At 49.9% G+C, this 27,838-nt stretch overlaps 1 protein-coding gene across 1 annotated transcript; it reads left to right on the plus strand.

The window, feature by feature from the left end:
* Window positions 1-16,929: 16,929 nt before the first annotated feature.
* RTL9 (retrotransposon Gag like 9) lies at window positions 16,930-27,385 on the plus strand. Its single transcript, XM_032837065.1, has 3 exons — window positions 16,930-17,040; window positions 22,165-26,295; window positions 26,833-27,385. Exons 2-3 carry the CDS (start codon window positions 22,249-22,251, stop codon window positions 26,947-26,949), a joined length of 4,164 nt encoding a protein of 1,387 aa, XP_032692956.1. The 5' UTR covers window positions 16,930-17,040; window positions 22,165-22,248; the 3' UTR covers window positions 26,950-27,385.
* Window positions 27,386-27,838: the final 453 nt, after the last annotated feature.

Consider the following 27,838-nt stretch of genomic DNA (forward strand, 5'->3'; position numbering starts at 1 on the left):
ACATCCATTCACTCAATTGCTCTCTCGCACAACCATCTCAGAGTGAGTGCTATTGTTTCCCCCCATTTTTACACGGGAGGCCATCAGGCTCAAAGGCGTTAAGTAATGGGCCCAAGTTCATACAGCTGGTTGGATCTGGAATTTGAAGCCTGAAGCATCTGGTTCCCAGGCCAGAGCTCTTAATTCCCGTATTTAATGAATGTCTGTTGAAGGAATAAACAGATGAATGAATGGACAAATGTATTAATTCATTGCACTTTACTTTAACAAACATTTATTGAGGGCTCCCTATGTATCAGCCCCTGTGCTAGGCATTGAGGATTCAAATGTTAAACATTGGAACACAGGCACGCCCCCTACGTGGTCTCTGCCCATGAGCTCACAAAAGCACTCTCTAATGTGGCATGATTTCTTGGGGGGAAAAGTGATTTGAGTTTTTTTGAACCGCGGTTTTTAATGACGCTATTAAATTTAACCCCAAGCAGGGGGTTGTGCGCCGGTGAGCCAAGAGTTTCAAATGAGAATGTGCCTTTGATTCAACACTGATTCAGTCAGAGAATGGTTACTCCCAGGAACGGAGCTGTAACTCCTATCACTCTAGCTAACTGTTTTTCCATCTATCATGTCTGTCTCCTGTCGAACCCTCCCACGGTACAAAAGTTATCTGTACTCTAATGGACAATTATCCCATCTATCATCCTGCTGGTCCTGCTGATTGCTGGCAGTCTACTTGCCCACGGAGGAGACTTACAAGTAGTCACGACTGATGATGCACTGGGAAATTGCTCATCTTTACACATTTTAAATCCATGCAGAATGAATGTCCTTGCAGGTTCCCTTTTTAGCCGCATTTGTTTTCCCGGTTATGTAAGAGTGGGTTATAGACATTCTTCACCTGCACCTGAAACATGGCCTCCGAACATTTCACGAGCCTTCCAGGCAGTAGTCTCACAAATGTTACAATGACAAATGAATGAGATAAACCCACCTGGGATTGGAGCAGAAACGCAGGCACTGGACCTGGGGCTCTGGTGGCTGGTCATCATCATGTCAGGGTGATCCCCACCTGCCTTTTCCTTTCTGGGTATTTTGAAGAGCATCCCAAGTTGATTAGGGTCGAGGTGAGGACCCATGGTGCTGAAAGTAAGGGGTTGAGTGGACAGTGAGAGATCCCTGTTGGACTCCCCGAGGTGACAGCTATGAGATTTGAAGACAGGAAAGCTCCCACCCCCCACCTCCCACACCAAGAGCTGTCCTTCCCGCATCCTTATTTCTCACCTTTCCCTTTAGCCAGTCGCTAAGCCCTACTAAGTTTACTTCCTAAGCAGTCCTCAGATTTGAGCCACTTTCTCCAGGCCTCCCACCATTGCTTTGGTTGAGGACTCCCTCACTGTCTTCTCTTGCCTTGATTTCTTTGATAGCTTCCTGCTTTTTTTTTTAACCTCTCATCCCCCCTTCTGTGGCCATTTTCCCCAAAGGGGCCCAAGTGATCTTTCTAAGATGCAAATCAGATCCTTTCACACACACACACACACACACACACACACACACACCCTTAAGTGTAATGAGTTTCATAGTTTTGACCAGAGGCTCTCAAAGTGTGGTCCTGGGGCCGGCGGCAACAGTATCTCAGAACTCGTTTAGAGCAGATACTTACTAGAGACCCAAGGAGTCAGAAATTCTGGGGGGGCACTCTCCCCATTTTGTGTGTAACAAGGCTTCCAGGTAATTCTGATAACACTCAAATGTGAGAATTCCCACTCTTAAGTCATGGTTTAGAATAAACTGGAGGAGCTTTGAAAAATTCCAGTGCCTCCCCCACAGCCTTATTAAATCTGAGTCCCTGGGGGTTGGACCTCGTCATAGGTGTTTTTTTAAAGCTCCCCCAAGTGATTCCAACGTGCAGTCAAGGCTGACAACTATTGCTCTGTAGGATGAAGTCCCAATTCCTTAGCTTGGCAATTCTGACTTCTTTGCTCTTATCTTTCCATGCTCTCATAGAAGGAGCTCACGTGGCGATTGAATCAGAGGGCCTCAGTTACAACTCTCTGAGACCAGAGACAGTCTCTTATTTCTGTGCATTTGCACTATGTCTCCCACTAGCTGGTCCTCCCCCCTCCCTCTCTTCACCTAACTGCCTTCTTCTCATCGAGTATGCAGAAGACACCCCTGGGGAAGAGACTTCTCTGACCTTTCCAGTCTGGGTTAGATGACTCTTCTCTGTACTCCCACAGCGTCGCTAGCATGACACCTGCCACACCATCCTGTTATTCTCTGGGCCTTTGTCTGTCCCTGCACCCGTAACTTAATCTGATCCTAGCCCCCAGCATGTGGGACTGTCATGCTCTGTTTACTTAACTGCCTCCATCATTATGAGCAGCTCAAGGCTGGGGTGGCAAATCTCGGGCATCCTTGCATCTCAGCCCCTAGCACAATGCCCAGCACATGTCTGGTGCTCAGCAAACACCTGTAGAATGGACAACTAAATAACGTGAAGCCTCCTTTCTTTTTGGTGTCTCCCACCACTATTCCTGTCTGGGCCCCCACTGCTTTCTTGCAAGCGTCTCCTGATTAAGCCCCACCCCTCCTTTCTCCGATCCCCCCTGTACTGCATCCACCATGTGGTTTCTGAAAAAACCACACTCACTATATCCTGCCCGTAGTCAAACACGTTCGGCGATTCCTCGCTGTCTGCAGATCAAATATGAAAGTCGAGTTCAAGGTCCTACCCTAGAGCGTCCCTACTTTCCCAGCTATACACCATCCCCACCCCCGCCCCCTGACTCCTGCTCCCCTGTATAGGACTGGCTACCACATTTGTGGGCCCTGGCGCAAAGTGGGAATGTGGAGCCCTGTGTTCAAAAGTTATTAAAACTTTCAAAAACAGTGACAGCAGCACAGAGGCACAGGCTTGTCCCTGCATGTGTCTAGCGTGCTAGCCAAATGAACTCACTGCTCCTTGAACCACTCTGTGGGATCCTTTGCTCGACGATGTTGGTCAGACAGTGTCTCCTCTACTCCCCTCACCAAACCAAAGCTCCTTTCCCCCATGGAGCCACCTGCCTGTCTTTTAGGGATCTGTCCCAATCTCACCTCCTATCCTTCCAGACCACAGCACTTTCTACCACGCAGACCAATCTCAGTGGTTATTTTTGTATGTGTGTAGCCATGTCTCTCTAGTGGATCTTGATCTATTGAGGGCAGGGACATTTTCATGTTCCTCTTTGTACTTCATACCGACCTAGTGCAGCATTTCGTACTCATCTCACTATTGGACTGGTTTAGTTAGGGGGAAAAAGGGCCTTAACCCCCGTAACCGAATCTGCCAAAAGGAAACTGGACACCAAAAACCTGACTTGAATCCCTCGTTATTAGCTGTGCAACATCGGAGGAATCAGTCTGTTCTCTGAGCCCCAGCCTTGCCGTCTGTAAAAAGATGATACTTTTTCTAATTATCTTCTGCTGGCATTTTGTTCTTTGTGAATGTTTTCAAAATCTTTTGCCTTTGGTTTTTTTTTTTTTAATACATCTAAAACTTAAAAAAAGTTCTATCACAAAATTACAATATCTGAATCTGTGAGGATCTAATATCGGCTTTTGTTGTTTCTGGCTTCATTGGGTCATTTTTGATTTCAGATCTTGGGTTTATGTTCGGCCACAGTTTTTCCGTGGTAATCGGATGAAAACTGGTGCCGGGTGTGTTTGACCTTCCAGGTGATGCAGGGACTATTTAGTCCCAAAGGCAGGAGCCATGTGTTGTTTGCCTCTATGGACTGGGCTCAGTTCAGGGTCTTGTAGATGCTCAACATGTATTTGTTGATTAAATGGATAGAGATATAAGACACTGATGAGCTTCCTTTGGAAGCCCAGTAAGGATCGTAACGTCTGGTGGTAACAAAGGATGGTAGTTATATCAGGTATATCATTACTGCTAACATCTATTGAGTTCTTTTTTTTTTTTAAAGATTTTATTTATTTGTGACAGAGAGAGCACATGAATGTGAGGGAGGGGCAGAGGGAGAGGGAGAAGCAGGCTCCCCGCTGAGCAACTGAACCTGACTCAGGACTCACTCCCAGGACCCTAGGATCATGACCTGTGCTGAAGGCAGATGCTTAACCTACTGAGTCACCCAGGTGCCCTATTTACTGAGTTACAGTGGGTTGGTCTAAGTGTGCCATGTGTATTAACTCATTTAATTCTCTCTACAGCTCTGTAGGGAGGTGCAATTATTGTCCTCATTCTACAGAGGGGGCACCAGGCTCAGAGGGGCTAAGTAACTTGGCCAAGGTCACAGAGCTAGGGAATAGTGGAACTCAGATATGAACCCCGGCACCCTAGAGACATAGCCACCACCGTCCCGTATTGGAGAAGAGAGCAACAGTGGTGACAGCAGCAGTAGGGCAGAAAATTTAAGTCCTGCTGAAGGGGCTGTGAGAGCCACGCATGCTTCAGACTTGGCATTGTCTTGGATTGTCAGTTAACCCTTGCCTGTAGCATTTCTCCCCTGATCTAGAATAAAGGCTGTTTCTGAAAGCAGAAACCATGGATTACGGCTCTTTGAGATGCTTAAAGTACATGCGCTCACCGAACAAACAAACATTTTGCAATTATACATGAGTGCTTTAAATAAATCACTTCACATCTTGTGCGTCAGACTGAAATTGGTGGTAAAGTTTTCACTTTGCTTTAAAAACCTGAAAATGCCTACATGTGGCCATGACACAGTGGTATATAATGACACCTTGCATTTGTCCTCGTGTATGGTACTTGGGAGCCCCCCCACCCCCCTCACCCCCGCCCCGGGAATGAAGGAAGACATTTGGATCCTGCCTTCACAGGCCCCGAGGCTGTTAGGAACCAAAGGCCACTGTGTTTGTAACCCATTCACTTGGCTGCTGTCCAAATGCAGGAGGGCCTGAAGGAAAGGGGGGCCTTTATTTGCTCTTATCCTTGCCAAGGGGAGGAAAGAATTCTAGTGTGGACTCTCAGTAAACATTCTAGGTCTTCCCTGCAGTGCTGCTCTGAGGGAATGAAATCCCCAGTTTCCACCAATCTTAGTTCAATATTTACCTGGGGGGGGGCGGGCAGGGGTTGGGGTGGAGTGACAGGGTCATGGTGAGCCTAGGACAGGTTTCCAGAATGAAGAGGAATGGCAACGGGGATCTTAGAAGCCCAGATTGGGCAGTTAGCCACCCACGTTCCCAACTGCACTTTCCTTATGGGTGGGAGGTGACTATTATAAGGGTGAAGGGAAGGACTTTGGTATCCTGGCATGAAGACAGGCCCTGGGATCAGGAGTCTGCCCCATGACTGTGCTAACATGCTCATTGTCCCTAGCCTGTTAAGGGGCACATAGCAAGTCCTTCTCCCCCCCACCCCCCTCAGCAGACTAGAACTCACTGCTAGAAACCTCCCCTGGGACGTTATTGCTGACGAATTTTAATGTGGGTCATGTTGGGTTTGAGGAGTGTGAGGGATGTTCAGGCAGCTGGCGAGGTCTGGGCTGGAAAGAGAGATATGAAGATCAGAAGCATATAGGGGAGAGTTGAAACTGTCCGAGGGGAGTATATGGAAATAAAAGCAGAGGAAAGGGCTCTCAGGGTCATCGCGGTCTGTAAGGTAGGAATGGGGCCTTGGAGGCTTATGGGTTCAAGGAGGCTTCATGTATTCCTCCATCCATTCAGGCAACATTTGTTGAGCTTTCTGCCAGACACAGACTTAGAAGAGGAAGTTGAGGATTTAAGAGGGAGAAGGGTTAAGAGGGGATCCCTGGGTGGATTCGGATGAAGGAGAAGGGAGGAGCTGAGTGCCTGGGCTCTCTCTTGCCAGGACAGCACATCTGTTAACACAAAGCTGCATCTGTATCCCAGCCAGCTCTACCCCCCACCTCAGTCCCCGCTTCCCACCCAACCCCACAAGATGGGGAGCCACATGGTGGCCTCCTACACCCCTTTACCGCCCATGTGCTTTCTAGGCGGTTGACGGTGGTGCCAGCGACACCCCTTCTTAGAGCTCAGGCAATCCCCAGGGGCTGGCACTGGGGGTGGGGGGTTGGTTGAGAGTTTCGAGAAAAAAAGCTGGAGAAGGAGCTGTCTGTCTGTAATTAGCTCCAGCTGCTGTCCTGCGGCAGCGTTGGGGGCCGTCAGGAGTGTGAACGCGCGCCTATGAACCTGTGTGCGTGGCGCCTCATTCCGATCACTCTATTTTTCAAAGTATTGTGCGCTGGCTTCAGCCTCCCGGCTCTGCGATCTCTCCTGTCCCTGAGGATCCCGAAGGACAGAGTGTTCCGCAGGCAGCACCAGCTTGAATCACTAATGCTGCTAAGCAGGAGGACAACAAATATAGGCCCCCATATGTCCTGGATATGCAAGCCCCTGCGCTCTCCCTCCACCCCCACTTCCGGAATGTTTCCTACCAAGTGAAGCCCCAGCACTTGAAATTAGCAACACCGCACTTCTGCACAGCCTTCTGGCAGAGAGCTTCCGCAGCTGTCATGCTGTGCACCCTCGGCCAGCCCCGAGGGGCAGCGTTTTACAGGTGAGGACCCGGGGCGCAGGCAAGCAGAGCGATTTGCACCGGGTCATCGGGCTGGTTGGGGGGAGAGCTGCATCTGGTACCCCATCCACTCCCCTGGTACTCGGGAGAACCCGCCAGCCGTGGCTCCAATACCTGCTTCAGCAATTGCTGAAAACTGGGACTGTCTCTGCCGAGCCCAGCTCGAGAGCTAATTTAGAGCCTGCTACGTGTGTCCACGACCATGCCAGCACTTACAGGGGCCTCAGACAGGCTACAACATGGCCCCTGTCCTCAAAGAGATTAACAACTTCTATACTCATCTTTCTCCTACCGCAGCCCTGGGTGGGGGGTGATGGTGGCTAATAAGGAAGGATAGAAAGATGGGGAAAGAAAGGAAAAACCAGAGTCCCCACTAAGTGTCAGGCACAGTGTGGAGCACATGGGTTATGATATATGTCATCCGTATGATGTTTGTCATACCGATGGATACCCACACATACACCCAATCAATCCATCAGTTTCCATGGATCAACACATTTATTTAGCTGACTCATCTATGCAAAGAGTTTAGGACGGTGTCTAGCCCCTAGGGATTGCTGAATGGATGCTAACTATTCTTTCTTTTAACCAACACCTTCGTATCGTTACCTGCACAAATATGAAATACACTATCTCATTTAATCCTTCCAGCTCCGGAAGCTATTATTATTATAATATTATTATTATATTATTATTAAGCTATTATTTTTAGCCACAACTTAAAAATGAGAAAATGAACAGCTTAACGTATCCTGGCAGCCTTTGGGGATCTTTCCATATAGTAGGAGGGACCGAGACACACAGAACTTGTAGTCCAATGGGTGCCTGGGGGCACTGTGACCCAGTATCTGGGGAAGTAAAGGAGAAGTCACAAGTGAAGGATGTTGGAGCTGGTTCCAGAGGGATGGAAGGTTTTTCCAGGAGGAGCAGTGGAGGGTGGGGCAAAACATCCCAGACAGAGGGCACAGTATCTGTGCGAATATTCGTGTTCCAGAGGGCGGGACAACTGGTGTGGGGTGCGCAGTTGGCAGCAGTGGCAACGAGTGGGAAAGGGGGCTGGGATCAGCTTAATCCATGGCCTTGTTGTCCAAGCTGAGAGTTTTGCATTTTGTTCTGTGAGCCATAGGGAGCCATCAGAAGTTTTTAGTAAGGCAGAGGAGTGACAGCCCAGGAAGACAACCCTTTCAGGAAGGGAGAGAAGCCCAAATCTGGTAGACGCATTGGGAGGCCATCTCAAGGATTCTGGGAAGAGGTGCCAAGTGCTTTGGACCAGGACTGCGGCAGTGAGAACAGAGAAGAGGGGCCATTCCAGGGACGTGTCCACACGGAGAAACCACAGGCTGGGTGTCATGGAAGGCCAAGGAGACAGAGACGGTGACAACGATCCTGAGGTGGCGGCTTGGGTCTGTGGTGAGATGGTTAACCAAGACAGGGAACACAGACTATCAGTTGGCAGAATGATGAGTGGAGGCAGGTGACGAGTTTGGCTGGGACATGAATGCCAGCGGGACCTGCACACAGACATGTCCTGCAGGAAGCGGGTGGGAGATGGAGCCAGAGAAGCCACCACGGTCCAAGAGGCATTGGTTGGCGCCATAGGACCAGACAGAGTGTCTCTTCTCCCGTTTACTCCTCCAGGGCAAGGGCTGGGGACAGACCCGGGTGAACACCTGGGCATTTGGGACAGAACAGACAGTTTCCACAGCTGTCCAATGACCTCGGGAAGATTCAGTGCAAACAACTGAGTCTTCAGCACTAAGGAGCCGGGAGGACATTCACGAGGTCTTCTTAAAGATCCAGGCTGCTTGAACCACAGCCGGTCTCCTAGGAGCCCTAAAACTTTAATTAGACCCGGCAGGCCCCATAACCAAATCCCATAATCCCGTAAATCTAGAACAACAACTTAGGCATGAGAGTTTTAGTCACACTCCGAATTTGTAGGAGACCCCAAACTACCATCTCCTTTCTGAGCCTCTTCATGACCACTGACCAACTCTTCCCCCAGAATGATGTCTCCAGACTGGCCTTGGCTTCCCCTGAAACCCTGAAGACATTTACAGATATCTCTGTTGAATCCCCGGGACCACGCCAATAATGGTTCTAAACACTTTACACGCATGAACTCATTTATTCTTCATGAGGATCACAGACCCTGTTTCTGCATATATATAATATTTATAGTAACAATAATAGTGGTTGTTTGCATGGTTCGAGATGTATGAGATAACTCCTAATTCCACACGAACACCACCACGAGATAGGTGTTATTACTATCTATCGCCCCAGCCAGCTCCAAACACCTCGAGAGAAAGACTCTCTGTCCATTTGGCACCTCGGGGTGATTTAGGTGTGCAGACCCTGCTCGGGGGTACTTGTGATGCAGCCAGAGAAGGTCCGGGACTCAGAAGGCAGTTACGTGTTCTCCCGGAGAGAGAGTCCTGTAGGCTGGGGAGAGTTCTAGGCATCTGAGTCCTGTGACTTTGACCTCCCTGCCTCCTGCCCCCTTCCACAAGAGGGAGCATACTCTTTCTTCAGGTGTGGTCCATGGGGAGCTTTTTAAACCTGTCCATTCCAGAGATGAGCCCCAGACCCAGAGACTCTCTATCTCTATGGAGATAGTAGCTTTATCTTCGAGAGGACGGAGGTCTGCCTTCTGATCCTAGAGGTGCCACAGGCATGCCTCGGGGTCCATCCTCCCCTTCCTCACCCCCACCCCCAGCCATGCAGAGAAGCTGGGAGGACTAGAATGCAGAGAGCACGCTGAGGGCATGCTTGCACAGAAAGCAAAGCTCTTTCTGCCACCACACCCCTTGCAAAAGAGTGGATTCTGTATCCTCGGGAAAGGGTGGGGAGGGAGAAGAGAGAGAGGAAGTGAAGGAAAGCTTCTTGAAGCTGGAGCACCCTGGAGCCCAGACAAGGGAGTGTCCCGAGGTGGTGGGGGGAAGTAGGGAGGGTCGGAGAAGTGGTGGAGGGCTCGGTATTTCTCCATGCTCCAGCTGCACTGAGCTTCCCAGGAACCAGAGTTTTAGGTGGGACCCTTTTCCTTTTCGTTAGTGGTTCGGGACCTGCAGCCTTCCGGACCCTGTCCCCCCAGAAAGGAGTTTCTTGCACAGCTAGGGAGTGGGTAGCAGTGCTCAGATGGCATGGCTAAGGGAAGCCTGGGGAAGGGTTTCATGAATGCTTGGAAGAGATGCCATCTAGTTAGCTAGGGAATGAAGTAGAGGCAGAACTGGTGGGAGGAAAGGCTTGGGGACACTAGTACCTTGTGGGACTTGGAGGAAAAGGAACAGAGGGCTTCTTTAAGGAAATGGCGAGCCTTCCCGAAAATCTAGCCGTGTTAGACCTGCCTTGTGCAAGACCATCTCCTGTTCTATCCATTCTCAGATGATGGTGCATACAGTAGAGAGCCAGAGATCTTAGCCACTGTTGGTTTTTTGTTAAGTACTGGCACTGTGCTGGGCTCTATTGGTATCAGCTCGTTTGAGCACTCTCTGCTAGATCCTATTACTATTGTGCCCATTTTTACAGACGAGGCTCAGATAGGTTACATGACTTGCCCCAGGCTGCACAGCTAGCAAGTGGCAGAGCCAGGATTTAAAACCAGTCAGTTTTACTCCAAAACCCTGTCCACTAAGCCCTAGGAAGGATGTGGGAAGAGGGTGATGCCTTACAGCTTTTGGTGAACAAGGTGGGTCACTCTTATCGATCGTGAATCCCCAGAGGTATGAATTCAGCCCTGGTCCCAGGGGAAAGAAAGGGTGGGAACAGAGTCTCAAAGCCTAAGTCCCTGTGTGCCCCTCTCCATAGGGCCACCCTCCTGGGCTGGAGAAGTGCCAAGGTTGAGGGGCAGCCATCTAGATGGGTACGCAATCCGTTTGATTCTTTGTGCTGAGGTCTTTTCACCATTTAGAGGGACCGAGTTCAGTGGCTCAGTATGTGAGATTCTCCCTCCTCCCTGTACCCCAGTTTCATGAAATAGGTCTTTGTCTTATTATCCAAGTCCTGAGTCTCTGCCTCTGTCAATTGCCTTGTACTCCACTGTAGCGAGAATAGTACTTTCATTTTTTTTGTTTGTTTGTTTTTGTTTTTGTTTTATTTTTCCTTCTAGATGAGCTTCTTGGTACTTTTGGCCTTGGCCAGGGTCCTGTTTTTAGATCCCTGTGCTGGGACTCATCTTTGTACCTACAGTGATCTCCTGTTCCTCGTCTCTCTTCTTCCTTCTATCCGAAGCTGCTGTCAGGATGGGATGCATCCAGGTGAAGCTTAACAGGTTGACCCTCCCCAAGAGGTTGGCATTTTAACTGATGCCAAAGCCCCGAGTCAAAGGAATTATGTACTTAAGAATTTTCAAGCCCTTGGGAGTGGATGGGGAGAGATTTGGAAGGGCAGGGGAACATTCTTAATACTCCTGGAATGTCATAAGGCAGAAATAAAATTCAGGTTACTGCCAAGCCAGAGTCTGGATTATTTTGGTTAAAATCAGAATCCATCACATAGGGCGAACTCCTCCCCCCTCCACACTCAAGGCTTTGACAAAAGTCTCCCAGATCATTAACTTCCATGATCCAAGCATCTTTTTCTCAGAGCTCTTCGGAAGGAGGAAGGCAGAGAAACTCCCTGAGTTACCAAAGACCACACAAACAAGCAGCAATCAAAGCAAAACCAAATTCCTCCTGAGGCCAGTTCACTTGTAGAGCCTGATAACTCATTTGGTCTCCAGCAGACACAAGGTGAATTTCCTGTTTTAATTCCTCCAGTGCCAAAATTAACGGTCTGAGATACTGAATGTAGCCAGTCTTGGTCTAATGAACATCTTATGCTTTTAAGTATCTTATGCTCAACACAGTGTTCCTTCGATGGTGCCATGTGGAAATAACAGGGCAAGATCCCTGGCCTGGCCTGTCCTTCTTCATGGCTGAAGAAGTCATTACAGAAGCCTAGAAGGACACTGTGCCTAGCAAGGTTCGTGGCCCGTTTTCCAATGACTTCCTATGAGAGATGCTCCTCACCTCACCTCCAGATGAATTCTGTCCCCAAAGGATGATTGAGTTTTGGCATTGGTCGGGGGGGCGGTGGAATCAGGTAACAGGGCCTGGCTGTGTTATCCTGGGCCATTTTGAGGCAACTTCAGTGGTCCCCCCAAAGAGGGGCTGAATGTCCCCCCCCCGTGGAGCTAGTCAGAGACAGTCCAGCCGCTCAGGAAAGTGGTAAATAAAAGCATCAGAAAAGCTCCTTTCTTGGGGAGCCTGTAGGCGATTTTGGCCTCTTTCCATTAAAATAGGAAGGCAGTGAAAGGGACCATTTCACCGCAGAGCATGGAGCCTCCCCATTGTGGCAGCCTTTCTGACAGCCCGGCACCACACCGCTCCTTTTCACCATGCAAGAGTTTCTAAATTCTCATTTATACACTTTCGCTTACCACATCTTTCACTGTTTTAGCAAAGTGCTGCATAAAAGATGGAGAAGCCAGCAGGGGCTGTGCCCACAGTCGCAGCTGTGGTGGCATTTAAGAAATTCAAATGTCCAGGGTGTGCCTCTCCCATTAAGTCCAACAAGAGAAATTAGGTGTGTACAACAACCGATGAACAGGAGACCCCGAAGGAAGGACGGGTGAAGTTTCTGGTATGCCGGGGGCTCGGGAAAGAACAAAGAGGCATTTTCATTCTCCCAACTAAAGAAGCAGTTCGGGGCCGGGGGGCGGGGGAGTTGTCAGGAATTCTTCCAACGCCACAGGCCTGTCCACACCTGAATCAGATTTGGATGACCTTCCCCAAGGCCTTGCCCCCCCACCCCGTCCCTGAAAGCCAGCGTGAGCGTCAGTGAGCCCCGGTACTTACAGGTGCAGAGGATTTTAAGGCAGGAAAATGGAGACCACAGGCTCCTGAATGCCTGCCGAGTCACTTGCATCAGATTAGGAAGTGATGATTGGAAGCAGAAGATGCTCGCAAAATCTTGTCGTTCTTCAACCCCACTGCAGCCCTTGGTTTTTCAGTCCAGACGCACACTCAGACCACCCGCCTAGGACATTTGTCTCTCTAGGCTGCCTGGTGCCTCTGTGCCCCCTTACCGTGAGGGTGCTGGCAGCTACAATGCCCCTTGGAGCCTGTGGCCGGGCGAGGTAGTCAGGCTCCCGGGATTAGGTTGGCAAGAGCGTCTGTCCTCCACACGATCAGCCCGGAGAAAAAGAAAGCATGAGCGAGCCTGAAAATGGGTCCAGGACTGCGAGCTCCAGGTCCTTAACATGTTCCTGGCGTATTCCGAAAGTGGCATCCACAGCAGAGAAAGTGTCCCAAAATAGCTCAGGCTGCCAATGCCTCGCTGAAACCTGAAAAAGAATTGCTGAATTCAAAGATCTGGGTCGCTGTGGGTGTGTGATCAAAGTGTGGATTTGTTGAGGGGAGGAGGAACTCCAGCCATGAGCTTAGGAGAGGCACGAGGTCACCTGGGGGCACGGCCTAGCCTTCTCTTTTCCAACTTGCTTGAGTTGGTGGCAGTGTCAGAAGGCTTGCCTGTGCTGAGGCAGGGGGCTGGCAAGAGGTGCCGGGGATGCTGCTTTCATTCCCAGAGCTCTGATGCACTAACAATATAAAATAGCAACGCTCTATTTTCTGCATTTCAAACGAGGGAACTGATAAGTGGGCAAAGGTCTCTTTAAGGTAATGCTTCATAACTGGTGGAATTCCCTTTCCAGCAGATTTTGCATTACCTTCGGCCTTTGGCATAAGTCAATGTCGGCTTCTTAAAAATCAACAGAAAAGAGCAAATAGTAGGGGTTCTGTGACTTTCTTGGGATTTGGGAAATCTCCCATCTCTGGCTTCCTAGCAGGCGGCATCGTCTATACAATTGTTGCCAATGGTACTGGGAAGAGTGAGGTCCCCACCCAAACAGACTGTCTCATTCCTTTCATCAGGTCTGTCAAGAATTTTAGGATGATCTGCAGATAATACGGTAGAAAGTTCAGCACCTGTCTTTCTTGGAGCTGCCTTGCGGGTCGAAGAAGATAAAGCACAGAAGTTAGTGCTTAGTACCAGCTCGCCTGACTTTTGCTGTGTGACTTTGAGGAAGTCACTTCTCTTCTCTGGACCCAGCTCCCGCCTCTGTAAAATGCAAATAATGACAATCCCCACCCTAACCCTAACGCAAGGGTGTAGAGTAAAGATTAATGCAAAGAGTCAGAAGAATGCTACTCTGGGCCAAGCTTCCCACTCTTGGTAAATGGTGGAAATGTTAAATGTTGGTAAATGTTAGAAAGTCACTGTAGATGAATGAAAGAAACAAATAGGGGTGCCTGCGTGGCTCAGTCGGTTAAGCATCTATCTGCTTTTGGCTCAGGTCATGATCTCGTGGTCCTGGGTTTGAGCCACGCATCGGGCTCCCTGTTCATCAAGGAGTCTGCTTCTCTCTCTCCTTCTGCCCCTCTCCCCTTCTGCTCAAGTGCCCTCCCTCTCAAATAAAGTCTTTTTAAAAAAGAAACAAATATTTACCACTTGCCACACCCCAGGTATTGTTCTAAGTCGTTTAGTTAGACCCTTAACCCTGTGAGACAGACATTATTGTTATCATCCCAAGGCTCAGAGAGGTCAAATTATCCGCCCAGGGTCCCAAAGCTGATACGAGGCAGAGCTGGGGTTCTAACCAAGATAGCTGGGTGGGTACCACTCTTTACAGGAAGTCTCCTGACTTTTCAATGTTGACAACTAATTACACAATGTTCAGAAACATTGTACGGGTCAAATAAAATCTGCCAGCAGTCTGGATCCTGACTGGGACCGCTAGTTTGCAAGCTGTGCGATGAAGAAATAGACACAAAAGTGCTTTGAGAACTGAAAGACGTCTTCTAGAAACAGACAGTCTCATTTTAGGGTTAGTGTGGTTGTTGTGGTGGCGGTGGCAGTGGTGGCGATAGCTGTTTTCCCCCTTGCCTGTGGTCTCGTTGTTTTCTGAAGACTGGCATTCCTGGCCTGATGGAGAGGAAAAGTAGGAATTCAAGAGAGACTTCAGTGAACTTGAACGCTTCGTTCCTTTGGCAGGCTGGATAAATGAGAAGCCTAGGTGTACTGGGCGGGCTAAGCCTCAGAATTCCTGCCACACCCACGGGCCCCTTCTAAGGAGTTTCCATCCACAGACCCTAGCTGGGGGAAGTAGCAGTTTCTTATGAATAGGTGGCTATGTTTGGTACCACGTGACCCGGCTTCCCCCTGGCAATAGCCGATTGAGCCAGGAGAGGGCATCTGATCCAAGAGCAGTCACTCTATAGGCTGGCAAGCAGCCTATGAGGGACTTCAGGATGAGAACTTTGCCTGACAAGCACAGTGGTGACGAAGTTTGGGCCAATGAGAGTCTGGCGCTTGGGGAGTTTGAATAGGAGCCCTAGAAAGAGGGAACAGTTGGCACCTGGAATAGAAGCCGAACACAGAGACGCAGGGCCCACGAATAAAGCAGGACCAGGAGAGATTACTGAGCCTCACCTAAGTGCCAGACACTTGACACATGTTTTGTTGTTTAAAACATTCCAAGAGCCTGTGAGGTAGGTGCTGTTACTCTCCCTGCTTTACAGACAAGGAAACTGAGGCGGAGTCATTAAATGCTGGGGTCGAAGCCCAGGCTTGTCGGATGGAAAAATCAGGCTGCACGATGCCTCTAAGCCAATGGTTCTAATACTCTAGGGTGCGTCAAGCAGAATCGATTGGGTCAAAATGCGGATTCCTTGGCTTTACCCTAGACCTACCAAGTCTGTGGGAAAGTGCAATGCGCCTCCCCGCTTCTGCCCCTCAACTCCCCCCACCCCCCAAATCTGCATCTCCATTGTAACAGTCCTCTTAGGGGGCGGCTAACACAGAGGGTCCCGACCACACTTGGAGAGACGCAGTTTGGGAAAGTATGGGAACAAGGTCAAGTATACTGCACTGCACTCACCTTCAGGAACAAGGTCAATGTCAACTGACAGGAAAGAGATGAATGCTCAGCAGTTTGTCCAGAGGACCCTATCTGCTCTGCAAGGTATGGAGCTCCCAGCTAACATGTGTTCACTAAGCATTTTCCACGAGGAGCGCAAATTGCAAGAACTTAGTGCGTGCGCAACAGAGCACAGGAGAGAAAATGACCAAATACGGAGAGATGGATTGTAAACCACATTTAAAATGTAAACCTAACTTCTTAGGCTGCTCATGGCAGGTCTTCTCAGCCCTCCAATAATTGTGTAAGATTTCCATTCGCGCCCTTATTGACGCCATTGATAAAAATGCTGACCTCCTTCTAGGTCACTGTGCAAAGAACCCCACTCTGGTAATGGTATTGAACCGGTTTTGAATTGATCCACCTTTAGGAACTCTGCCTCGGGAAGACAGTCGGAAACTGGTTTGTGGTCCAAGGGCTTAATGGCTTCAGGCACGTATCAGACATGAGGGCTGCGTCGTCCAAGGGGTGGCATAGGTCAGATGTATTGGCTAAGACTTGTCTCAGCTGGGCTTGAATCTGTGCTTGACAGCTTTTGTTTCTCTCACGTTTGTTCTTGCGCACGCTTTATCTAACGGTAGTGTCCTCGCTTAGGCTAAGGTCAAACTCTGCTCTTCCCTCTTCTGGCCAGAGAGACTTTCTGTCATATAGGTATCTGATCTTACCTGTGTTGATATTTTAGCTCTGAGTGAGTCCCTAAAGCAGGTCCCTGGAAAAGTGCCCGCCTTCCAGGAAAATTGCAGCAGCCTTCTGTGCAAAGAGAAAGCCCGAGGACTATGTAGTCCGTGTTTTGTAAAGTGAAGTCTTTTTTATTTCCACGACTATCCTTTATTCTGAGAGCACTGCCTTCTCTTTTGATGTTTAAAGTAAGCCCTTGCTATTTTTTTTTCTGAAATGATAACTTAGGGTTGTTTGGTTTTCGTTCTTAATGTCTTTCCTTGGAAATAAAAAATAAAAATCCAGCAGCACACGGTCTGTCCCCCAGTTCTTTGCTTTGCAAGGGCTGCGAGTCTGAGAAGCCACTCTGGGTATGTCCTATGAGCACTTATGCCCTAAGTGCTTATAAATTACCTGCTCCATAATCTGCAGCAGAATCTCTCCGAGGGTTGACATCAAGCTTACAGCTCTGGAGTTTACAGTATACCGGTCTCTAGTTTCCTTATTTAAGAAAATTGGGACGCTGCCCATTTGCAGTCCTCCGGTATCCCTCCTGTTCTCTCCAATTCCACAGACCCTTCAAGACAGCAGTTCCGTTTGCTCTTCTTATAATTTTCCCTATAGAGTTGGACATGCATATACATGTTGTTTGGGGAATTTGCCGCACATGCAACGAAAGCGTAATTCCCAACTAACAGTCAAATCCTTCTCTTTGGAGCTACCCAGAACACACCTACCCTCTCTTCCATATGACAGCCCTTCACAGACTTGAAGACAGTGTTGTGACTCTCCCGTGAGTTAAGAGCACCAGCTGAGTCAGACAGATCCGAGTGACAAGCACAGCTTCACCCTCTCCGCTGTGAGGGCCAAGGTAAGTTACTTGATTTTATTTTCTCTCTACTTCAGTTCCTTAGCTGATTTATAAAAGGGGGAGGGGGTTAAAAAACCCCACTTCATTGGCTTATGGGGCAAGAAATAATGTAATGTATGCAAAGTGCTTAACACACTGCCTGGCGGGGTGAGCGTTCTGTAAATGCTGGCTATTTCCACCCCCCTCCCACTCCTCTATTTATAAAGAGCCGGGTGGGCATTTCAAGTGTCAGGGCTGTTGGGGAGAAAGGCGGGGCGAGGAGGGTTTCTTCCTCCCTAATTGACCAGGGAAGGCAAAAGACTCTGAAGTCAACCAGGTATTTCTTAATCCTGAGGTGGTCTATTTTCAGTTATCCAGGCGCCTGTTTGCTGGGGCTGGGGGAGAGCATATTGTTGAGAATCTAGGGAAAGGTTTATTTTCAAGAGCCGGAAAGCTGTTTGTTGACATATTGAACCGTCTCTTGTTTATTCTTATTTCCCCGAGCAGCTAGCCATGCAATCCCCCAAACTCAATTACCTTTTGTGAGGCGGCAGGAGCAAGACACCTCCTAGCTGTATTGATCAGTGCAGACTGGGCAGGACGTGAGGAACCTCAGAGATGCTAAGAAGCAATTTCTGGGCTTTTCCTGCCTTAGAAGGCCTCCCCTCTCTGTGTTCGGAGAGACACTGGTATTAATAAAATGCAAGTCCGTGCCCCAAATGGACAGAGTGTGCAGTGAGGGCCATGTCTCTCTCACTAGCCTCCTTCGAAGGAGGTCGATGACGAACAGTCACCATAGACCAGAACTTGGAATCCTGGAGTGGCCAGTGCCAGAATGGTTTTCCAACTGTAGCTCTTTGCACACACTGGGTTTTGCAAGCAATTGCATGATATGAACTCTGAATGCCATTGCAGCTAGAAAAAGTTTGGAAGGAGACACACCCAACTGTGAACAGACGGAGGAATGGGACTTGAGGGGATAGGGGGTGGGGTAGGATCAGGACTCGCTTTATCTGCATGTAGGATTTCCAGATTTTATTCCTCGATTATTTGTATAATTATCGGGTAGAAATAAAAGTTGGACAAGTGAGAAATTGCTTTTCAAAACAAAACAGAGCAGAATAAAATGCAGAAGAAATGCAAGCCATTGGAGATATTTCTCAGAGGTCACTGCTGACTGAGGAGCCAAGTAGTGGAAGCCTTAAGTGTGTTGGGAGAGAAAGGTTGCTTGGGTCGGGGAGATGTTGGGGATCCCTAGAGAGAGCCCGTGGAGAGAGCAGGAGAGAGGGCTAGACATAGAACCCCAGGGGAACACACCTTTTTGCAAAAGAAAACATTTTTTCCCCTAGGACACCAGTAATATGGGTCCGTTATAGACAAACGAGAAAACATAGATAAGAAAAAGACAAGTAAAAATCCCCTTTAATTCTACCACTCAAGTACGGTCACTGTTAACGTTCTGCTCTGTGTCCTTCCAGACTGTATTTTTTTTTCAGTGCAAAAATATAGGTAGTTATCTTATAAAGATCAGCTCACCAGTTTCAATGGCTGCTACAGATCCACCACAATTTGTTTAACAATTCAATGAAGTGTGTTTTAACACCGGCATTTGAGGTCATTGCCAAAATTTTATGATCCTAAACAACTGTGCTTTCTAGCTGTGTGACCTTGGGAAAGCTAGTTAACCTCTCTGTGCCTCTGGTTCCCCAACTGGAAATGAAGGTGATGATCATATCAACCTCATAGAGTTGTTATGAGTAACAAATGAGACCCTGTACATAAAGGGCTTGGCACAGGGCCTGGCACAGTAAATGCTTGCTTTCCTGGTGAAGTACATAGTTGTTGCTGTTGTCGGCTTTCCTGGGAGTATCTTTTGGTTTAGGGGAAAGGGAGGAGCTCTGGGGTCCAACGGAGCTGTGTGCTTGTGGTCATGGCAGTTCCCCCACTGGGGCTCAGTTTTCTTCTTTGTAACATGGGAATTAATAGGACCGAGCTCACGGGGTCAAATGAGAGAATGTAAAGCCCTCAGCCCAGTTCTTGGCATGTGGGACGAGCTCAATCAAAGTCAGTTGGTGGTATTACTATTACTATTACGATTATTATCACCATAAGTCAGCCACTGGTGGGGGTGGGAGAAGGAAGGTGGCAGTGAGTCGAATGCTTGGAGCCTTTCCAGTCACTTGTTTGATTCCAAAGAGAGGAAATGATCTGGGGGTCCTCATCGACCCAGGGCCCCAGTTGGATCTTTGTCATTGACTAGCTCTGGGACTCGGTAGCAATTTCTCTAAGCCTGACTGTCTGGGTAGTGTTGGTGGCTAATGGTGAGCATGGGAAGGTTTGCAAATAACCTGAATGCCTCCCGCCACCAACCCTCAGACTCTGCGTCCCTATCTACCTGGGCTACTTGAACTTCACCTGAAGGCTGTGCCTTGTGGGGGGCCTCAGGGACCAATTCTGCCCTGCCTCTGGTGGTTAAAAGGATCATGATTCGGAAAGTTTGAGGGCTCTGGTAAACCATTCTGCTAGTTCGACCTTGACCTTGTGCCCCACTTGTGGAAAGCAGGTGGGAGACTGCCTCTGTGAGCAAACCCTCACCTGGTAGGCTCAGGACTGGCGTGCTTTATGTGCCGGCTGGCCGCACACTCCAGGGCCTTGGCCATCAAATTCTAGCCCCATGGTGGGGACACGGGTTGTCAGATTTCCTTCTGGGTATCTGACACGGGGGCAAATTGGCTTTTTATTATTACCGTGGCAGGCCTCTATTAATAGCACCCACGGCCCATCCTCTCAAAGCCTGGTTTCCCTGCACCCCCAACCCTTGGAATTCTCCTGATCATTGCACTCAGCCTCCAGCCCCAGTTCCCCTTGCCCCCCCCCAACACCTCCCCCTCTGCCCACACTTCCACATCGCAGCCTGGATCCCCAGACTCCTGGGTCTGCTCAGCTGCAGAGGATATGTCTCATTTCTGTCTCATCTGTGGAATTGCGTGAATCTCCTCTTTTCTCTGGGACAGCCAGAGGCAGGCAGAGGGGGCTGGCGCAACTATTGGGGGTGAGGGGGAAAAGGGGTGGAGTTGCATAGGCCAAGTGCTAAAGCGGAGCTTCTGGAGGGCTGTCAAATGAAAGGCGGCCAGAGGCAAATGTCAGAGCCTATATAGAGGCAGGAATCTGGGACCAGAGAGACGGAGCAAGCACTAGCAAGTCAGGAGCAGTGGGGCGGGTGGGCGGGCAGGCTGGCTGGCTGGCTGGCGGGCAGGAGGGGGGCGTGGCAGGGGATAGCTAAGGGAGATTGCAGAGAACAGCTGCTGGTACTGGGTCTTACTTTAATGAACTGGCTGGGCATGGGGCATAAGTAAATTGGCCAGACCCAAAGAGCCAGGGGCGCAGAGGACATACTCTCTTCTCCCTAACTGGCAAGGTAAGATCTTTCCGGGTTTTGCCTGGTGGGGAACTGTAGCATGTTCAGGGATTTTTCTGAAGATGGGAAATGGACATCTATGAATGCTCTTTTGACTTATCTTTCCCATTGTGCTAATTATTAGGGCAACCAAGGTGCCAGTAGGAGGCTAACATTTTTCTTCCTATGCCCCTTTCTGGGGCTGTCCAGGCTGGAGATTGGTGGTGGGGGTGGTGGGTGGTGGGGGCTGTGTTGGTGATGTGACTAAGAGGTAGAAAAGGCAGACAAGGTGGCTCATTCTAGCACAGTGAGATAGCACATTATGCCATAGTAGGGGGCTCTGTACCCAGCAATCTGTGTGACAGGAGGCAAGTTATTAAGCTTCTCTGGGCCTTAGTTACCTCGCTGATGAAGATGGAGTGCTGAAATCTCTTAGCGATGTTGTGGGGACCAAATGAGATGATGCGTGTAAAGTGCCTAGCAGGGTGCTTGCCAGTCAGCGCATGCTTAGGAAATGTTCACTGTTAGTATTTCTGTTGCTAGTATTCTTGTTATCATTATGGAGGCACAATGCCATGAGATTGATGACTTTTGTGACATTGTCCCAAATAAGCAAGTGTTCCGTTTGTGGCATGGGCAGGCTGCGGGGGTGCATCAACATTGTGTAACGTGCGTGTTGCTTTCCAAGCTATGTGCCAAGAAGCCCCTCCTGGGGCTGCTTATGGGGGCGGACTGGAGGAGGGGTGAAACTCTGGGATTGCCCACCTGTGTGTCATCGGAGAAAGTTGAAATCTGTACGTGCTATAGCCTATTCAAGTGATGTCGGAACAGCAACTTAATGCAGCGTTAGGGATGCCAAAGTCTAGACAACACCGAGGAAGGGGTGATCATAAGGACCATACAGTTTTTACTGTCACCGTGACCCTATTTAACCCCAAACCCTGGCTAATCTGAGAAAGCTGGAAAATGGGAGTAATAATACTATCACACAGGGTGAAAAATTCAAACGGGATAACACTTGCAAATCCCTGTACCTTCTAGGCAGTTTGGAGTTTGTGTGCAGTTGCCTAAGTGTAGTGCCTGGAACACACTAAGTGAGCAACCCATGGTAGTCGTAGTGGTTGCTGCGTTTGTCAGTAATAAAAATGATAATAGACAGGATTTTTGGTTCACAAAATGCTGTGATATTAAAGAGGATTTTCAGCCCATGGATCAGATAAATGCCTTGCTTTTTCCTGAGAGGGACCTTCAGGACCATCACAGTAGCAAAATGGGGATTAAACCCCTGGGCAGGACTCAGTGAGCCCTAAGTACTAATGATCAGCCCCGGGGCAAAAAGCTTTCTCCTGCAGGTCCCCCAGTGCCTTGGCTGTGAGTGCTCTGGTGGGAGAGGGAGACTGCACTTCTCACAGTTTCCCACCAGGTGGCGCTGCCGCTTCATTTGTTCTGGGACGCCGAGGCTCCTGGCTCCGGAGCTAGCTGGCATTTATAAATTTAGAAATGGAGAGGCTGTGCTGTGCTGGGCTCTGGGACTGAGTGATTTGGTTTGAAAAGAATAGGGCTGGAAGAGATCTTTGCTCCAGCTTTAAGTCCGTTCGCGGTCGCACAGCTCCTTTAACTTGATAGGCCCATCTCTGGTGCCACGTATCTGGCAACGCGCGGAAAAGGTCCCCGTCGCGAGTCATTGGTCTATCTCCCAATCTTTTTGATACTGGCTTTTGACTACCAAACTTGTTTCCTGTTTACAGATTTTCTTGCCATTTGGGCTTCAGCACGACTCCTTGATCTCATCACTTTAGGGACTCTTTCTAGACGATCTTGATCTTGTGGCCATGGCCGACATGTCGATACCTTTAAGCTCACTCCGATTCAACAGTATGCTGAGGGAGGAAAATGTCGAGCCCCAGAACAGGGGGACGACCTTCTCTGGACCAATAATAGAGACCAGAGCAGAGGTCCAGATCTTACAGTCTCAAGTACAGCCTACAGTCTCCACATCAGCGTCAGACCCCGGAGGGATGTCTGCACAGTTGATGACATCCCCAGCCTTTGACACCATGTCTGCACCTCTGATGGGAGCATCAAACGCTGGAGCACTGTCCCCATCACTGATGCCAGCCTCGGACTCCGGGGCACTGTCCCCATTGCTCATGCCAGCTTCTGACGCGGAAGTGCTGTCCCCCTTGCTCATGCCAGCCTCAGATTCTGGAACACTCTCCCCATTGCTGTCCACTTCAGACTATGGATTAATGTCCCCGGGGCTGATGACAATTCCCGACTTTGGAACAATGTCCACAGCATTAATGACCACACCACATTCTGCAGAGATATCACCATTGGCGATGCCAGCTTCATCCTCTGGAGCGATGTCTGCACCGATAATGAACACTCCAGTCTCTGAAGCGATGTCCACACCCTTGATGCTGGCCCCAGATTCTGGAGAGATATCTCCACTCCTAATGCCAGATATAAATCCTGGAGTGATGTCCACACAGCAGCCAATGCCAGCTCCAAGCTCTGAAGTAATGTCACCATTGCAAATTACTGATGAAGACACTGAAGCAATGTCTAAAGTCCTAATGACTGCTCTGGCCTCTGGAGAGATATCTTCGCTGCTAATGTCAGGCACAGACTCTGAAGCCTTATCCTCACTGATAATGTCAGCCCTCGCTTCGGAAACAACGTCAACCCAGCCAATGAGCACCCAAGACTCTGGGGAAATCTCCACCCAGCTAATGTCTGGCACAGATCCCGGAGTAGGGTCTTCACCGATAATGTCAGCGCCAGGTTCTGGAGCAATGTCTGCATCAGTCCTGGCGGTCCCAGATGCCGGAGAGGTGTCCACATTGCCTAAGGTAGCTCCAGACACTGAAGCCATGTCCCCACTGATCATGACAGCCTTAACTTCGGGAGTGATGCCCAGCCAGCTGATGTCAGCCCAAGACTCTGGAGTGATGCCCCCACCATTAACACAAAATCTAGACCCTCAAATCATGTCTACTCCAGCAATGAGAGCAGCAGCCACTGGAGGGATGTCTGGAGGGATGTCTGCAGGACCGACGAGAGCCTCAGACCCGAGAGCGAGGTCCATACCACGAATGAAAGCTCTAGCCTCTGGCAATATGCCAGCACTGCTAAAGCCAGTCCCAGACTCTCCAGCCATGTCTGCTCCACTAATGACAGACACAACCTCTGGAGCCATGTCCACGGAGCAAATGTCAACCGCGGCCTCTAGAGTGATGTCCACACAGTTAACCATGGCCAGAACTTCTGGAGTGGTGTCTACAGGCTTAACGAAAGCCACAGCTGGTGGGGCAATGTCCACGCCGCGAATGAGACCCCCAGCCTCTGCCATGATGTCCACGCCACTAAGGAGAGCCCCAGCCTCTATGGCTATGTCCACACAGCCAATGACAGTCCAAGCCTCTGAAACAATGTCCATGCTACAACTGTCTGCCCCAGCCTCTGGACCTATGTCCACACTGCCAATGAGAGCCCCTGTCTCTGGAGCGATGTCTGTGCCACAGAGAAGAGCCACAGCCTCGGGAGTGACAGCTGTGCCACAAATGAGAGCCTCAGCCTCTGGAGCAATGTCCACCACACTGATGACGGCCAAAGCCTCTGGAGACATGTCACCACTGCTAATGAGAGACACAGCCTCAGGAGTGATGTCCTTGCCACAAATGAGAGCTACGGCCTCGGGAACAGTGTCCAAGCCACTAACGACATCCAAAGCCTCAGAAGCAATGTACATGCAGCAAATGACAACCACAGCTTCTGGAGACATCTCCACAGTGCTAATGAGAGACACCGCTTCTGGAGTTAGGTCCATGCGGCAGATGACAGACACGGCCTCTGCGGGGATGTCCACACCACTAATGAGAGCCCCGGCCTCTGGAGACATGTCCACACCACAAATGACAGCTGCAGCTTCTGGAAATATGGCCATGCCTCTAATGGGAGCCCCAGGCCCTGGAGCGATGCCCACAGCATTAATGAGAGCCACAGCCTCTGGAAAGATGCCCGGTCAGCCAATGAGCACCCACGACTCTGGAGGGATGTCCATGTCCTTCATGAGATCCATGACCTCTGGAGGGGTCTCCCCACTGCAGATGCAAACCCGAGCCTCAGAAATGATGTCCACACCCAAAATGAGAGCCCCAGCCACTGGGGTGCTGCCCACACCACTAATGAGAGCCCCAGACCCTGGAGAGATGTCTGCACCGCTCACCCGAGCTTCATCCTCTGGAGAGATGTCCCCACCACTTATGAGACCCCCAGTTTCTGGAGAGATGGCCACATCTCTGAGAGTCCCAGTGTATGGGGCAATGTCTACTCCACAAATAACAGCTTCAGTCCCTGGAATGATGCCCATGCCACAAATGATGGCTCCAGTCCCTGGAGCCATGTCCACACCCCTGATGAGATCCACAGCCTGTGAAGCGATGTCCATGCCTCAAATGATAGCCACGGCCTCTGGAGGGGTGTCCCTGCCACTGATGAGAAGCCCAGCCTCTGGAGCAATGTCTGCACCGCAAATAATGCCCGCAGCTTCCAGAGAGATGTGCACACTATCGATGAGAGCTCCAGCCTCTGGGATAATGTCCCCGCCACTGGTAAGAGCCCCAGTCTCTGGAATCGTGTCCGTACCACTAAGGAGACCTTCAGCCTCCGAAGCTGTATCTGCAGAAATATTGAGAGGTCCAGCCTCTGGAAAGATGGCCCCTGCACAAATGACAGCTATGGCCTCTGGAGGGATGTCCAAGCCATTAACGAGAGCCACAGACCCTGGAACTATGCCCATGCCATTGATGTCAGCCATGGCTTCTGGAGACATGTCTGTGCCGCTAATGAAAAGCATGGCCTCTGGGACAGGGTTCACACTCCAAACAAGAGTCACGAGTTCTGGATCTACGTCCTTGCCACAAACCACATACGCAACTTCCAGAGGGATGCCTGTGCCGCCAATGAGAGCCTCAGGTTCTGGAATGATGTCCACGCCAATTCTGAGAGCCACAGCGCCTGGAGGGATGTCTGTGCCACCAGTGAGGGGCCCAGTCCCGGGAGCCCTGTCCACGCCCCAGATGGCAGCCACAGCCTCCGGAGTGATGACCACTCTGGAAATCAAAGCCATGGATTCTGGAGAAACCTCTGCCTCTCACATCAATGTCACAGCATCTGGATCAAAGTCCATACCCCACACAACTGCCACAACAGCCGAAACAAGGAAGCCAACACCACAGGAAGTCCCATCCTTTGGCATGTTGACCCCAGCACTCTGTTACCTCTTAGAAGAGCAGGAGGCAGCCCGGGGCTCATGCTCTGTGGAGGAGGAGATGGAGGTCGATGAGGAGAAGCAAATGAAGGGCTTTTTGAATGACTCTGAGAAAATGGCATTTCTGGTGTCCCTTCATCTGGGGGCAGCAGAGAGGTGGTCCATCTTGCAGATGGAGGTAGGCAACCCCCTCTCCGATGAAAACAGATCTTTCCTGAGCAGATCACAGGGCTTATATGACTCCCTGTCCGAGATAGACATCCTCAGTGCCGTTCTTTGCCATCCCAAGCAGGGCCAGAAGTCAGTCAGGCAGTACGCCACTGACTTCCTGCTGCTGGCCCGACATTTGTCTTGGTCTGATGCCATTCTACGGACCAGGTTTCTGGAAGGACTCTCAGAAGCCGTTACCACCAAAATGGGCCGGATCTTCCTGAAGGTGGCTGGCAGCCTAAAGGAGCTGATAGACAGGTCCCTGTACACCGAGTGCCAGCTGGCCGAGGAGGATTCCCCGGGCAGCTCCGGCCAGGTTCTGCTGTCAGCCTGTAAGCGGAATAATGAGGAGGCAATGGAGAATGAACTGAACTCCTATCAGCAGACTGAAGAGGTAATGATGGGGGAAACACACTCAAGGGCAGTGGTGAGGGGTGATGGGGAATGCATCCTGCTCCTTTGGGTAGAATAAGGAAGAGGTGAGTGGGAGGCATTGAACTTCTAGCCCACAACCCCCAACTCGGAGTTTCATCGGTGGCCTGGCTATGCAGTGATTGGGGGCATATTAACCACTTTGAAGCAACGCCCCTGCCCAAGTTCCTGGGGGCCGGGAGGGGCTGGGATGGCTAAAGGTCTAAGTCTTCTGATTATGAGGGAACCACCTGGGGCCCAACTCTCCAATTATCCCAAGGGAGGCATCATCTTTGGGGGGAGCTGAGTCCTACCTACAGGCACATGTGTTGTGGACCCAGGTCACTAGGGAATCTGGCCAGCCTAGTCCTCAGTCACATGTTATGAGCATGTGGTATGTTAGCCAAGTTTCTTGAACTGCTTAGTTACTGACGTTATCCAGGCAGAACCCCCTTAGCATCATAGTAAGTGTGGCTCTTACCTCTGCTGGTTTTTGTCTGTCTGTTTTTCTCACTCCCAGCACCAGCATGTTCCCAAACGCTGTTACTACCTGAAAGAGCATGGAGACCCTCAAGAGGGTCTGCATGACCACCTTCGACAGAGCACAGGCCATCACAAGGCCCCCACCAACAAGTAATGCTTTCTGGAATCTTCTCCTGTGATGTCTGACTCCGCTGCTAACTTGAGGACTGGTTCCTGGACCCATTCCATTCAGTTACATCATAAACCTTGTGGCCTTCCTCCTTCAGCCTCCCCGCTCCAAGCACAATCCCCCAGCCCCTTGTAACTTCCTGATGTCTGACTTGACCTTCTCTTTTACCCCACATGCCTATGACCTGTCCTGACAATCAGAAGTGTGGACTTTGAGAGTGTTTGGTGTATGAGGTTCTGAACTCCTATTGCCGTCAAGACCAGTCCTAATTCCTGGTCGAGAGAAAAGTCTAGGCAGGATAAACCATGTCCTACCTCCAAAACACCTTAGAGTGTCTTGCCATGTGTCATCAGGCAAACGTAAGGAAGACCTGGTCCTATTTCACCGGGCAGGGGAGCCTGTAAAGAGAGTGATGCCCACTCCTAAACCACTCTTTTTATATGCCTCAAATCATGCACCTAAGATGGGTCTCCAGGGCCCTTGCCCTGTTTATAGTCTCCATCTTAAACCATTTGTTTTGATCCACAATAGTAATCACAGTAGTGGCTAACATGTATTGATTATGTATTACATGACTGGTACTGGGCTAATTGACAAGCAGTATCTCACTACACTCTTATCATAACCCAACTTGTTCTTGTGTTGTCAACTTCTGACTTCTTGATCTTTCGTCTATGGCCCCTGTTTTGTTCCTTGGTGTCAAATTGTTATCTCTGATCTTGGTGGCTCCCTCAGTGATTAAGTGCCCCCGCCGCTCCCCTTGGCTATTGTGCTTTGTGACCAGCACTCTTGATAAAGTTCTTGGTCTTTAAACAGGCATAGATAGTTAGAACATTCTATGAGCAGTGTTTGCCTTCAGGTGGTGGGATTGTGG

Source organism: Lontra canadensis, unplaced genomic scaffold (assembly GCF_010015895.1).
Source record: "Lontra canadensis isolate GAN:19392208 unplaced genomic scaffold, GSC_riverotter_1.0 scaffold96, whole genome shotgun sequence".
In the NCBI taxonomy this organism is placed as follows: Eukaryota; Metazoa; Chordata; class Mammalia; order Carnivora; family Mustelidae; genus Lontra; species Lontra canadensis.

Coding starts and splice junctions, on each gene's coding strand:
- RTL9 (XM_032837065.1), top strand. CDS start 22,249: ATGGCCGACATGTCGATACCTTTAAGCTCACTCCGATTCAACAGTATG. Junction 26,296..26,832: donor CCTATCAGCAGACTGAAGAG/GTAATGATGGGG, acceptor TCTCACTCCCAG/CACCAGCATGTTCCCAAACG.